Source organism: Coregonus lavaretus (assembly GCF_964263955.1).
Source record: "Coregonus lavaretus genome assembly, chromosome: 12".
In the NCBI taxonomy this organism is placed as follows: domain Eukaryota; kingdom Metazoa; phylum Chordata; class Actinopteri; order Salmoniformes; family Salmonidae; genus Coregonus; species Coregonus lavaretus.
Window position 1 is genome coordinate 6,774,472 of NC_139999.1, and position 14,403 is coordinate 6,788,874.

The following is a 14,403-nucleotide window of genomic DNA, read 5'->3' on the forward strand; positions in this document are numbered from 1 at the left end:
GCAAGAGCCCAATAGAGTTTCACTATAGTACACAAAATGTGACAAAATAACCTATAACATAAGGTAAAATGATGTAGGCAATGTGTAAAGTCAATGAAATAGCAAGCAGACACAGCTATTCCAACGGTGACCGTGACAATGATGAGGTGACTAAGTATAGAATATAATAGTATAGACTAGAATACAACAGAATACCATACAGCACACACGTAAACATGAGAGTAGAGACACCTGGCACAGTGTGCTGTGTCAGTCTGGTCGCAGACTAAGGAATAATGATGTATCCCATAATATTACAGATATAGATGTATATCATATGGAGCAGCAAGGGGGTAGAGACACTAGTCTGTCCCTGGCACACTGTGCTGTCAGTCTGGCGTCTGAGTCATGGTCCCAACAGTCCAACAGAACGTCACGCAAACCCTGCAACAGACAACACATTTTAATCAGTTTCCTAAAAACACAGTGTAACGTGCTTCACCTAATTGTGATTATTTCTAGGTGGTCTTAGTGCTAAAAGATGATCTTTATGTTTTTGGGGAAAGTCACACCAGGACAGACAGTCATCACCTCTAATACTTTATACCACAATAGTAGTTAGAAAGTAATAACCGGGGAATTATGTGTTTGTTTACTGTCTTCTAGTAACTCAGTCAGGTCAGACAGGTTACCCCTCTAATACTTGAAACTGAATAGTTCCTGGAGAAATAGCCGACCTTTTCCCAGTGTTTGGGTACTGAAGGACGTTCCCTTCTCTCAGACACATGGATGATAAGCTGCTCTAAAGAAGGACTGGCCCCTAGCTCTTCTTCATACGGCAGTCTGTGATCTGACACCAGGCAGCCTGCAGAGGGAGACAGAGACAGAGATTTGAGTTAGGGTTATGGTTATGGTTTGGGTTGGCAAGGTAACTCTTCATAAGATAGTCTGTGATCTGACACCGTGCAGCCTGCAGGGGGCCACAGACAGAGGTTAGGGTTATGGTTTGGGTTAGGGATGTCATGTAACTCTACATAAGGTAGTCTGTGTTCTGGCACTGGGCAGCCTGCAGGGGGAGACACAGGCAGGGGGTTAGTGTAGTCTCCCACTGACAAACATTTGTGGACAGTGCACTTCGCAAGCGAGGCTAGGTTAGCCGTAGGGTAACCCAATGGTTATGATGAACACTGAGAACTCTTTAGAGACTGAATTATCTCAGAACCAAATCTCACATTTATATTTTACATTTTAGTAATTTAGCAGACGCTCTTATCCAGAGTGACTTACATGAGCAATTAGGGTTAAGTGCCTTGCTTAAGGGCACATCGGCAGATTTTTGACCTAGTCGGCTCAGGGATTAGAACCAGCGACCTTTCGGTTACTGGCACAACGCTATGCGCTGGCTAGCCAACGGTGAAACCTAAGTAACTAAATAACTACAACGGAAGAGATGTCATAGTCCCAAAAGTGGAAACACAGCCCACCTGGCACTCCAGGGAGGCTCAAGCAAACGCTCAAGAAATATTTCAAATACTATTTGAACCCCGGTTTGATATGTAGCCTACCTGTAAAGAGGTCTGAGCAGCGCATCAACATCTCCCAGAGCAGCATTCCTAAGGCGTAGACGTCTCCCTGTATGAGACACCAGCCGCTGGTCAGGTTCACGCAGCCATCCAGGAGCTCAGGGGCCATGTAGCACAACGTCCCCACCTGGACCCTGCCCTATAGATGGAGAGGAGAAAGGCTGAACTAAACTGAACAACAACAACATGATGAATGATCTACTACAACAACAACAACATGATGTATGATCTACTACTACAACAACAACAACAACAACATGATGTATGATCTACTACAACAACAACATGATGTATGATCTAATACAACAACAACAACATGATGTATGATCTACTACAACAACAACATCATTTTCAACATCAACAACAACATGATGTATGATCTACAACAACAACAACAACGACATGGTGTATGATCTACTACAACAACAACATGATGTATGATCTACAACAACAACAACAACGACATGGTGTATGATCTACTACAACAACAACAACATGATGTATGATCTACTACAACAACAACAACATGATGTATGATCTACTACAACAACAATAACAACAACAACATGATGTATGATCAACAACAACAACAACAACGTGATCATCTCGCTGCCTGGACACTGGCCTATAGAGAGTAGAAACAGCAGTTGCCTATCAAAAACATGGTTGTTGATGTCACTATTAAAATGAGAGGCTTGTGGCCTGGTTGGTGAAGCTGTTAGGGCCGCAGCCTCCAGCACACATACCAGCACTGGTTTGATAGATTCTACCTCTATCCGTCCTATCTCTGTCACTCTCTCTATATGTTCAATAAACTGAGAAAGATACAAAAGGACTAGAAGGGAGTTGGGGTTGGGGGGGAAGACAGGCCCACCTGTATGTTGCCCATGTAGCGCTGCCAGCTCTGTGGACCGGAGCATGAGCGCAGGATGGTGGAACAGCCAAAGTCACACAGGGCACAGGTACCATCCTCCCTCACTAACACGTTGTTACTGCTGAGATCTCTATGGGCCACCGCTGGCTTGTGCACCCCTGAGAACACAAACACAGACATCAGTCACACACAGACTTTCAAGGTTTTACTGCTAACCTACAAAGCGTTACATGGGCTTGCTCCTAACTATGATGATGGTGATGGCCCATACATACCATGCCTGTAGAAATCAGAATGGAGATAAGCCAGTCCCTCAGACAGAGACAGGGCCAGGTTCAGCGTTGTCGTCCAGTCACTGGTGTTCCTGGACAGAAAGGAGCTGAGAGAGCCCTGGATAGAAAGACATGTCAGCGTTTTTCCTTATGTCATGGTCATGTGGTTATCTAGTTAAATGACAGTAACATACATCAGTATTAAAAACAAAAAAACAAACATGAAGCCTGTTATGTCTACTTTGGACAGTAAGCAGAATGTTTGAGTATGTACGTCAAAGCGAGCTAGAGAATCAGATAATTACTATGGTAACACTACGTATTAAAGCATGCCGGGATAAGGCTTTATAATAAGCATGTATGAACCTGTATGTCTCTCTGTGTAAACAGTGGTACTCACGCATGAGGCAAGTTCCAGGACCACCACACACTCTCCGCTATCTGACTTCCTGCCGGCTCCCAGGAAGTGAGCAATCCCAGAATTCACCAGATGTGGTAGTCCGTACACTTCCCTCTCCGCCGTGAACTCCCGTCTGCACCAGGAAGGGAAAACCTTCACAGCCACCGTATTCCCTTGGTAGCTGCCCTGCCACACCGACGCAGAGTGACCACGACCCACAATCTGAAATATCAATCAATCAATCAATCAATCTGAAATGTGCCGGGAAGAGAAGAGGTTCACAGAATGAAATATGTAAGAGTAAATCCTTTCCTGCTGCAGTTCCATGCTGGTCAGGTCAATATCAGACTGCCTTGATATGTGGCATGAGCACAGTGAGGTCAGAGATACCTCTGGCAAAGATAGATGCTGCTTCTCTTCTAAGAGACGAGTGGAGAGAATTCATGTTAAGCCATTTACTGTTAATGCATGGGTGTATCCTAACTTAGCATATAGTCACATTTCCACTTACTCTCCCATTGACATCAATGTATAACTAAGTAAACGTTTGATTCATGAGGAGGTTAGGATTCACCCTATGGTGAAATACAGTATAAACAAATAACTCATAACATTTTAGACAATGTGACAAACTGATACTGTGTTGCATTAGTGTTGGGGCGGGCAGGTGGTCAGCCAGTCAGCCAGCCAGTTAGCCAGTCAGCCAGCCAGCCAGTCAGCCAGCCAGTCAGCCAGTCAGCCAGTCAGCCAGCCAGCCAGCCAGCCAGCCAGCCAGTTAGCCAGTCAGCCAGCCAGCCAGCCAGTCAGCCAGCCAGCCAGTCAGCCAGTCAGTCAGTCAGCCAGCCAGTCAGCCAGCCAGCCAGTCAGTCAGTCAGCCAGTCAGTCAGCCAGCCAGTCAGTCAACCAGTCAGCCAGTCAGTCAGTCAGTCAGTCAGTCAGTGGGAATTTCAGGAATGACTCAAAAGGAAAGGAAGATAAGAAATCACGAGATTGAAAAAATAAATGAAAGACGGGAGTGAAAGTGGTCGGAGGAAAACCAAGGTCAGTGAACAACAGAGGACAGGAGGTATGAGGGAGGGAGGAGGAGGAGGAGGAGGAGGAGGAGGAGGGGGAGGAGGAGGAGGAGGAGGAGGAGGAGGAGGAGGAGGAGGAGGAGAATCCAGTTAGTCATAGGTCTACAATGAAAACCACAAAGAATAGAACATGTAAGTAAAGAGAAATAACTATTTATATAGAGGTTTAAAATCAGTAGGTCAATGGAATCATTCATAATATTCATCTCAATGTAATTTCGGCACCCAGAACCAAATCTCACATAGACTCTTTAATTAACTCTTGATAATCCCCACCACCAAGGACGTTTTATCCAACTCTAATGGCAGTCTAAAACAGAGGACTCTTCTTGTGTGTCTTGCACCTGTTAGTAGCCAGAGATTATCTATATCTACTATATATATATATATATATATATATATATATATATATATATATATATATATATATATATATATATATATATATATATATATTTAATATACTTATGAGAATTACAAGGGATATATTTAATGAGTCGAATTTTATAGAATCTACACTGAACAAAAATATAAAGCAACAATTTCAAAGATTTTACTGAGTTACAGTTCATATAAGGAAATCAGTCAATTGAAATAAATTCATTAGGCCTTAATTTATGGATTTCACATGACTGGGAATAAAGATATGCATCTGTTGGTCACAGATACAGTACCTTAAAAAAAAAAAAAGGTAGGTGGATCAGAAAACCAGTCAGTATCTGGTGTGACCACCATTTGCCTCATGCAGCACTACATATGCCATAGGGCGGCGCACAATTGGCCCAGCGTCGTCCGGGTTTGGCCAGGGGTGGGCCGTCATTGTAAATAAGAATTTGTTCTTAACTGACTTGCCTAGTTAAATAAAGGTTAAATAAATAAATACAATATCTCCTTCACATAGAGTGGATCAGGCTGTTGATTGTGGCCTGCGTAATGTTCTCCCACTCCTCTTCAATGGCTGTGAGAAGTTGCTGGATATTGGCGGGAACTGGAACACGTTGATCCAGAGCTTGTTTGGGAAGCTCGATCCAGAACTTCCCAAACATGCTCATTGGGTGACATGTATGGTGAGTATGCAGGCATGAAAGAACTGGGACATTTTCAGCTTCCAGGAATTGTGTACAGATCCTTGTGACATGGGGCTGTGCATTATCAAGCTGAAACATGAGATGATGGCGGCGGATGAATGGCACGACAATGGGCCTCAGGATCTCATCACGATATCTCTGTGCATTCACATTTCCAGCGATAAAATGCAATTGTGTTCGTTGTCCGTAGCTTATGCCTGCCTATACCATAACCCCACCGCCACCATGGGGCACTCTGTTCACAACGTTGACATCAGAAAACCGCTCGTCCACATGACGCCATACACGCTGTCTGCCCGGTACAGATGAACCCAGGATTCATCCGTTAAGAGCACACTTCACCAGTGTGCCAGTGGCCATCGAAGGTGAGCATTTGCCGACTGAAGTTCGTTATGATGCCGAACTGCAGTCAGGTCAAGACCTTGGTGAGGACGACGAGCACGCAGATGAGCTTCCCTGAGACGGTTTCTGACAGCTTGTGCAGAAATTATTCGGTTATGCAAACCCACAGTTTCATCAGTTGTCCAGGGGGGCTGGTCTCAGATGATCCCGCAGGTGAAGAAGCCAGTTGTGGAGGTCCTGGGCTGGCGTGGTTACACGTGGTCTGCGGTTGTGAGGCCGGTTGGACATACTGCCAAATTCTCTAAAACAATGTTGTAGGCGGCTTATGGTAGAGAAATGAACATTAAATTCTCTGGCAACAGCTCTGGTGGACATTCCTGCAGTCAGCATGCCAATTGCACGCTCCCTCAAAACTTGAGACATCTGTGGCATTGTGTTGTGTGACAAAACTGCACATTTTAGAGTAGCCTTTTATTGTCTCTGCACAAGGTGCACCTGTGTAATGATCATGCTGTTTAATCAGCTTCTTGATATGCCACACCTGTCAGGTGGATGGATTATCTTGGCAAAGGAGAAATGCTCACTGACAGGGATGTATACAAATTTGGGCACAAAATTTGAGAGAAATACGTTTTTTTTTTTTTTCTGGGATCTTTTATTTCAGCTCATGAAGCATGGGATCAACACTTGACATGTTGCGTTTATATTTTGGTTCAGTTTATATTATAGGGTTATGGTTATGGTTAGGGTTAGGGTTAGGGTTAGGGTTAGGGTTAGGTAAGTAGAATAAGTTGAAATCAAAGGGGATGTGTTATATTATAACCAAATTCATATTTGTGTAAACATAAACTTACCATAACCTCTGAAACGATGCCTGCATTTAACCGCCACAACTAGGGTACACAGTAACATCCCAATGACAACCACAGTGGCACTGACCATGTCTGCAGACACAGTACAGTAACAGAATAAAGTACATGTTTTTAATGTAAAGTAGGTCAAATCTGCATTATGGATGACATAGTGATAAATGTATACAGTATATGGATGACATAGCGATAGATGCATACAGTATATGGATGACACCTTGCTATGTCTTTATATATCAGAGTAGATGTCGTGTTTGTGTGTCTGTGTGTTGCCCGTCTGTGACTGTGTGGGTGTAGGGTGTGTGAGGAACAGGGAGTGTGGGGACGGGGTGTGAGGAACAGGGAGTGAGGCGACGGGGACTTCACACGCTGGGCTTTGGCTCCAAGGTTAAACAACAGAACAGAAAAGAGGAGTGGATGGGAGTGATCTCACAAAGGCGAATGGGCAGACAACAGGGAAATGAATAATGATGCAATCACAAACACACGTTAACACGAACGTTATTAGGCGTGTAGATTATTATATCACAAGTAAACAAAAAAAGTATCCATACCCACAAAGTAAGAGGAGTGTTTGAGTTGAGGTTGCTTCTCTTCTGGGTTCCAGGTGATGTTGCCATTACAGAGGTTTGAGTTGCACACACATGTGATGTAGTTATAGTTGGTGGTTGACGTAAAGCAGGCATTGTCTGGGCAGTCACCGACTACTGGATTGCAACCTATAGAGAATGACAGATAAACAGAGGGGTCAATAAATGCCACATTTTAAGCTATTTGGATTTATTTTAGACTGTCTATGAATTGGTTGGAGAGTGGTTACTTTTCCCCTGCCCCATTCCTCAGATTATCGAGCAAAGAGGCAGGGACAGGATGTTGAAATTTCACATTGTGCCTTTAATTTCCAATCTGGTATCTGGTCTAATTGTGTCTGGTGTATGAAGGGTCTGTGGACCCATATCACCTTGTAGTTCTGCCACTGGCTGGCCCCTGATAAGCTTGAAGAAGCCGGCACAGCAGTTAGTGTGGGCACAGTACTGGATTGTCCCGTTAACGCGGCCCGCCTCCATCTGCTTGGAGTTACGGGTGCTGGTCAGGAACACACAGCTCCTTCCCTGCTCCACCGCTGGAGCCGGGGCAGACACTGACAGACATCCTATAGGAGAAAGGAAAGATACACTGAGTGTCCAAAACATTAAGGACACCTGCTCTTTCCATGACATAGACTGACCAGGTGAATCCAGGTGAAAGCTTTTGATCCCTTATTGATGTCACTTGTTAGATCCACTTCAGATCAGTGTAGATGAAGGGGAGGAGACAGGTTAAAGAAGGATTTTCAAGCCTTGAGACAATTGAGACATGGATTGTGTATGTGTGCCATTCAGAGGATGAATGGGCAAGACAAGACATTTAAGTGCCTTTGAACGGGGTATGGTAGAAGGTGCCAGGCACACCGGTTTGTGTCAAGAACTGCAACGCAGCTGGGTTTTTCTCGCTCAACAGTTTCCTGTGTGTTTCAAGAATGGTTCACCGCCCAAAGGACATCCAGCTGACTTGACACAACTGTGGGAAGCATTGGAGTCAACAAGGGCCAGCATCCCTGTGGAACACTTTCAACACCTTGTAGAGTCCATGCCCTGACGAATTGAGGCTGTTCTGAGGGCAAAAGGGGGGGAGCAACTCAATATTAGGAAGGTGTCCTTAATGTTTTATACACTCAGTGTGTAATGATTTAACTAAGATAGAAACACTTAAAATATTATTTCACTTGACTAGAATAGAACGAAACAGAACAGAACAGAATAGAATATAATTATTAAATTACGTTAAATCAGGGAAAAACTCGCTGAAATTCAGGAATAGGCCTAGGGATAAAATTATATAAAATGGAGAAACTTCTTCCCATGAGAATTGCTTTCAAAACATACTCATCCATTTTCATTTCTGTAAAGGTATGTAGGCTAAACTTGAAGGTCTTTGGTGATCCACAAAGTACACAATGGAAACAATATTTCTAGCGCCTCTCATAAGACCATAAACACTTCAAGGCTTTCAGATAGAAACAATTAAATCAGTGAATGGCAACTGATAGTCACATACATTTACATTTACATTTTAGTCATTTAGCAGACGCTCTTATCCAGAGCGACTTACATATATATATATATATATATATTTTTATACTGGCCCCCTGTGGGAATCGAACCCACAACCCTGGCGTTGCAAACGCCATGCTCTATCAACTGAGCTACATCCCTGCCGACCATTCCCTCCCCTACCCTGGACGACGCTGGGCCAATTGTGCGCCGCCCATGAGTCTCCCGGTCGCGGCCGGCTGCGACAGAGCCTGGATTCGAACCAGGATCTCTAGTGACACAGTTAGCACTGCGATGCAGTGCCTTAGACCACTGCGCCACTCAGGAGTTGAATTATGTATAACATTTTAAGTATCCCAAATTCCATGCCAACTTCAAATTAGTAGCACAGTAATTCAATTTGATTAAAAACATAACTCACCAAAGATGGTTAAATACAGCCACAGGCACATAGCTATAATCGGTACTTCCACTTATTTCTGTCTTTCTGTGAGCTGGCTGTAGGCTAGGTCTGATGTGTGTGAGCTAAGATGATAACGCAAGCTGAGTTTTCCCACCCACACACACACACACAACACACACACACACACACACACACACACACACACACACACACACACACACACACACACACACACACACTCACACACACACACACACACACACACACACACACACACACACTGGCTGATAAGGAGGACACAAACACTAAATTGTAACAAATGCATTGCAACTGGAATGAATAGCCTAGAGAGACGATTTATTTCTTCGTTAAAGTAACTTTAGGTTATTCAAAAAGTTATGAAAATAACTTTGGATAAGAGGTTATTTTAGGTTATTATGTGTTTAATTAAAAAAAAAACATTTGTAGGCCTTCATGTCCTCGTTGTTAACAAGTATGTGTGATATTCTGTACATAACAAGTGTTACATTTCATTACACACAATCTTATATTTTAGTCATTTAGCAGACACTCTTATCCAGAGCGACTTACAGTTAGTGAGTGCATACATTTTCATACTGGCCCCCCTTGGGAAACGAACCCACAACCCTGGCGTTGCAAACGCCATGCTCTACCAACTGAGCTACATCCCTGCTGGCCATTCCCTCCCCTACCCTGGACGACGCTGGGCCAATTGTGCGCCGCCCCATTGGTCTCCCGGTCGCGGCCGGCTACGACAGAGCCCGGATTCGAACCAGGATCTCTAGTGGCACAGCTAGCACTGCGATGCAGTGCCTTAGACCACTGGCCACTTGGGAGAACATTTCATTTGTTAGTGTAAGTACTTTATTAATATTAAATATTTCCCTCTCCTCCTGTATGCCCCCTCATAAACATCGCATCCCTGTCAACTGTACCACAGACAGAAGGGGTAACCCAGATAGGTCACAGGGGCTATAAAGCTGAAGCATCCGTTTAGAACCATATTTGGTGGTGATAGGAAGTCCAGTCGCGGGTAGTGGGAGAGGATGGAACTAGGAGAAACTGGGCCAACATTCTGCTTATTTTCTCATCGATGAAACATCTGATCTCAATATATTTTTCTGTTCCAAAAACTAGAATCTGTTACGAACACAGTGCACTAGGTTTGACATATTTGACTATTTGACAAAGTAAACATTGTTTTTGCGTGGTTCAGAAGCAGTGCAAGGTCGAATTGAGTTTGTGCACACGCGCACTTCACAGAGGAGGAAATATGCAAATACATGCTACAACGTGCCAATAGGATCTCGCTAGCTCGTGCTTGGCTTTTCCCACTTCCTTCTTGTTCTGCCCGCTATGCTTTATTTGCTCCCACTGTAAACAACACAGATAAACTATTTGGGGTTAGTGATAAATATATTTGACTGTACTGTTGGAAAGAGGTAGGTTAGAGTAAAATTGTCCCATTCCAAATCATCATCAATATGTTATTGTTAAAGGACCGATATTTAGTTTATAGTCTGACATAAACTAAATACGGTCTCGGAGCTCGTTTTTTTCCGAGTTCCCAGTTTTTGGAACGCTCAAAAGTCGGAGATTTCCGAGTTACCAGTTATTTTGAACGCTGATATATTGTATCACGTGATGGAATATTGGGTCGTGTTCATTAGAGCAAGCAAAGGAAAACGTTTTGCAACGGAAAACAAACATGAGCGTATTTTTATTGGACGCTAGATAGTTCCTCTCTGTTTCAGTTCGTTTTCTTCCGTTTGGTGCCTAATAAACACGATCCTGATTAGATTAATTTGAATAATTGGATAGGCTACCTTGCTAGGCTGATCAATAAGCTACAGTCAAGAGTACGCCTTTGTGAGTACGCCTTTGACCAGAAACACAATGGACAATGTAACTTTGTTTCTTCTTCTTCTCTAAATTGATTCTAGTTACACAGTTAAAATGTTTAACTGAACTAACTTTTGATTTGTTTTGTTTTCGTGTTCTAGACTGGTGTTTTGGGAATGTCTTCGCTCTCTATTAAACTCGCTGAGATTTTCACAGAGGAGTCGGACAATGAGAGAACGTTCTATGGGTTTTCTGACAGTGAAAGCGATATATGTGATAAGGTTTGATATCAGTGTATTTTTTTTATTAATTATTTGCACCTGTTTACAAATTATCCAGTCACTGAGTTTGTGCTATTTAATCGGGTCCATGTAAAATCCTGATTTACCCACAGCAAGTTACTTTAATAATAGGCCTAATTTTAAAATGTACTGTTTTAGAGGTAATCGGAAGAATCAGATGTGTATTTGTATGGACCTCATTCTCTTCCAGTGGTTCCATATGTAGATCTAATATGGTGTCAAAAAACGTGATAATATTCAAACATACAGGTATATCTGGTTATCAACTGTTATTCTTATGTCATCTATCTATCTACCTATCTTTCCACCAGAGTTCAGACAGTGGCAATCCAGTGGATATCAAAGGCAGCCCACTGAAACAGCCTGCGCCCTATCGCTTCACGTTACGGGTGGCACTGCGTCCCCGTAAGCCAGCCACACCAACCCCTCACTCCGGTGCAGAAGAGGAGAGGAAGGTGAAAGCTGAGCAGAAGAGAACAGTAACATTTAAAGTAGAAGAGAAGCCGGTAACCAAAGCAACACAGCCTGTTAAACAACAGTCCGATTCTGATTCTGAGGCTGATGATCTACCACAGGTCGACTCCTTTCTGGCCAAGAGGGCCCAGAACATCAAGGCTAACAAAGCTATGGTAAACCTGCCTTTTTGATATTAACACACACAGTCCTGAGAGATGACAATCAATCTGTCACGTTTAGCTGTACAACTAATGCTGTGCTGTGTATTCCTTGTTTTTAACTCCCGTCTCCTGCAGTTGGCTCAGTTGATAGCAGACCTGCATAAGATGCCAGGAGCTGCCCTGCTGAAGGGTAACGGAGAAGGCAATCTTAAAAAGGAGAAAGGCTCTGTGAGTTGATTGCATGATTCTGGCTCACCATGGATGAGCATCTCAACATTTCACTGGGCTGGTTTAAAACCAGGGCATGTTCAGTGTATTCATGTCCCTAGAGAGGATGCAGTGGAGTGAGGGAGATGGGGTGGGAGAGATGTTCAACTTTCAACACCTTTTCTATTGTTCATCATCGCTTCACCAGCTTTTCTATTGGCCAGCGCAGCTTTCTCCAGGTTTTCTATTGGCCAGTGAAGCTTCATTGACCCTTGACCTCTTCCTATTCCCCTGCAGCGAGCGCCCCACTCCAAGGGAGCAGCAGCGAAGTCCAGGAAGAACCCTATGAGATCCTCCCGGAGACAGACCCGCTCCATGGGGGGAGCTGAGGGATTGGAGGCCCACCAGGAGGAGAGAGAGCTGGAGCTCAGTCTGGAGGAGGAACAGCTGGAGGTTAACAAATACCCTTTTCACACGATCATGCCGACCCAAACCAAACTGTACCACAACTACGGTGGATGCCGTAACTAAGCTAGCTCAGTATGTCTAGGTTAAGTTCAGCTTTGTGTGGCCCAGTAGGGTTAAAAAAATATATATATATATAGATTCACATAGAATTTTAATGTAGATTGTGATTTGTATAGAGATTTATTCTGGTAATAGATTCTCAATGAGCGGCCTGTCTTCTGTTCCAGGTACGTGGTGATCCGAGGCGGAGGGGTGCTCCACGTCCCAAACAGGCCAAACCTCACAACATACGACCTGTGGGGGAGATCACTGAGGACGAGCTACTCCAGGTGGCAGACCACACAACGGAGAAGGTGTACAACAGCGCCACAGTAAGTTAGGTCTCACCAAAGTCTAAGGGGTGTTGTGTTGTCTTGTGTACGATGCAATACAATTTTGTTGACCAATTTGCATCATTTAATGTATTTCTGCTGTCTGATTCTCAGGGCTCAACATGTCATCAGTGTCGCCAAAAGACCACCGACACCAAGACGTGTTGCCGTAGCGAGGAGTGTCGTGGTGTAGCGGGACAGTTCTGTGGTCCGTGTCTGAGGAACCGATATGGAGAGGACGTGAGGAAAGCCCTGCTCGACCCGGTACGAACCCCGTCGCTTGTCTTATACCCTTTTCACACTATCGTGTCAACCTTAAATCTTACTATGCTGGCGCTGATATTTTATTTTCTCATAGTTCTTTCCCAACACGGTTCCAACGACTACGGTGGATGCATAACCAGGCCAGCACAGTTAAAGCTTGGTGTGGCCTGGCTCGGTTCAGCTCTGTTGTGTGAAAAAGCGCTAATGATTCATCAACGTTTTAAAAGTCTTCAGGTTCCCTTATCAGTAGGATGTAGTCTACAGCACTGTGTTCATGGCCACGTACATTACCTGAACACATGGTAGCATGCACATTAATTAATTAACAGGACCTTTGGGTGCCTAGTTGCCTGCAGCGACAACTCTCTCTATGTTTAGAGCCTACTGCGGTCATAGAGGTGGCGCTATGAGGCATTCAGACTCTCTAGGAGGATATGAAAGTCTTGAAGTAGAATATATATATTTTTTATTTTTTTCATGTAACTGTTCTTGTTGTCCCCTGCTGCAGGACTGGCGGTGCCCACCGTGTCGTGGCATATGTAACTGCAGTTTCTGCCGTGCCAGAGACGGACGCTGCCCAACCGGAATCCTGTTCCCTCTGGCTCAGTACCACGGCTTCTCTGATGTCCACTCTTACCTCAGCAGGTCAGTCCGGGGGGCTGTATGTATCTACCCTCTGAGTTGGAGTACTGATCTAGGATCAGTTAAGTTTGATTGCATGGGGGGGGGGACCTGAACCTGATCCTGATCCTGATCCTAGAACAGCACTCCTACTCTGAAACGCTTGATACATACGGCCCCTGAAATTCAACAAAGCAACCTCTACTATCTAGGACCTAGCCACTTGTAGTTTTGAATAGCAAGGGTTTTTCTCCCTCATTGTATTGCAATTATGAATCATTATGCTTGACACATTTTTTTTTTCTTCTAGTCTTCGCAGTAAACTGAAAAATGGGGAGGACTGAGGATTTATGAATGGGAGTCTGAAGGGAGTCTCTTCAATGTCCTTATATGGCCACCAGGGGGAGCTGTTGCTATTGCCCATATTGTGAATCACTGGTCTGGGAATACAGCAGTTTGACTCCTATCCAGATGAGGTTTATTATGTTCTGCAATATTGTTGTTACGGTTTTTGATTGGAATATTGATGTTGATTTTAATCTTTTTTTATAATAAATTACCTTTGACGATGTCTGAGTTTAGTCAAATCCTGATTTATTTTTTGAAGGTTACATTGAAAACGGAGTATAATTGAAGGTTCTTCTCGTTCACTTTACTGAGGACTTGGCACAACACCGGTCGGCTCTCCTGAGATGCTAGCTAAAGGGGCGGACA

The 14,403-nt window shown here is 43.9% G+C and overlaps 2 protein-coding genes across 2 annotated transcripts; one reads left to right on the forward strand and one right to left on the reverse strand.

Annotated features, from left to right (window-relative positions):
• Window positions 1-312: 312 nt before the first annotated feature.
• On the reverse strand, window positions 313-9,025 carry LOC311138303 (anti-Muellerian hormone type-2 receptor-like; the record flags this gene model as incomplete). Its single annotated transcript, XM_084172988.1, has 10 exons — window positions 313-423; window positions 717-844; window positions 1,545-1,701; window positions 2,437-2,594; window positions 2,712-2,826; window positions 3,109-3,330; window positions 3,499-3,527; window positions 7,035-7,199; window positions 7,442-7,633; window positions 8,995-9,025. 10 exons carry the CDS (start codon window positions 9,023-9,025, stop codon window positions 313-315), a joined length of 1,308 nt encoding a protein of 435 aa, XP_084029114.1.
• A 1,868-nt stretch (window positions 9,026-10,893) lies between these two features.
• Window positions 10,894-14,033, forward strand: LOC311138119 (cell division cycle-associated protein 7-like; the record flags this gene model as incomplete). Its single annotated transcript, XM_084172783.1, has 9 exons — window positions 10,894-10,902; window positions 11,001-11,120; window positions 11,453-11,770; window positions 11,894-11,986; window positions 12,263-12,418; window positions 12,661-12,804; window positions 12,919-13,068; window positions 13,577-13,713; window positions 14,000-14,033. The coding sequence occupies 9 exons, from the start codon at window positions 10,894-10,896 to the stop codon at window positions 14,031-14,033; spliced, it is 1,161 nt and encodes a 386-aa protein (XP_084028909.1).
• Between the last annotated feature and the right edge of the window lie 370 nt (window positions 14,034-14,403).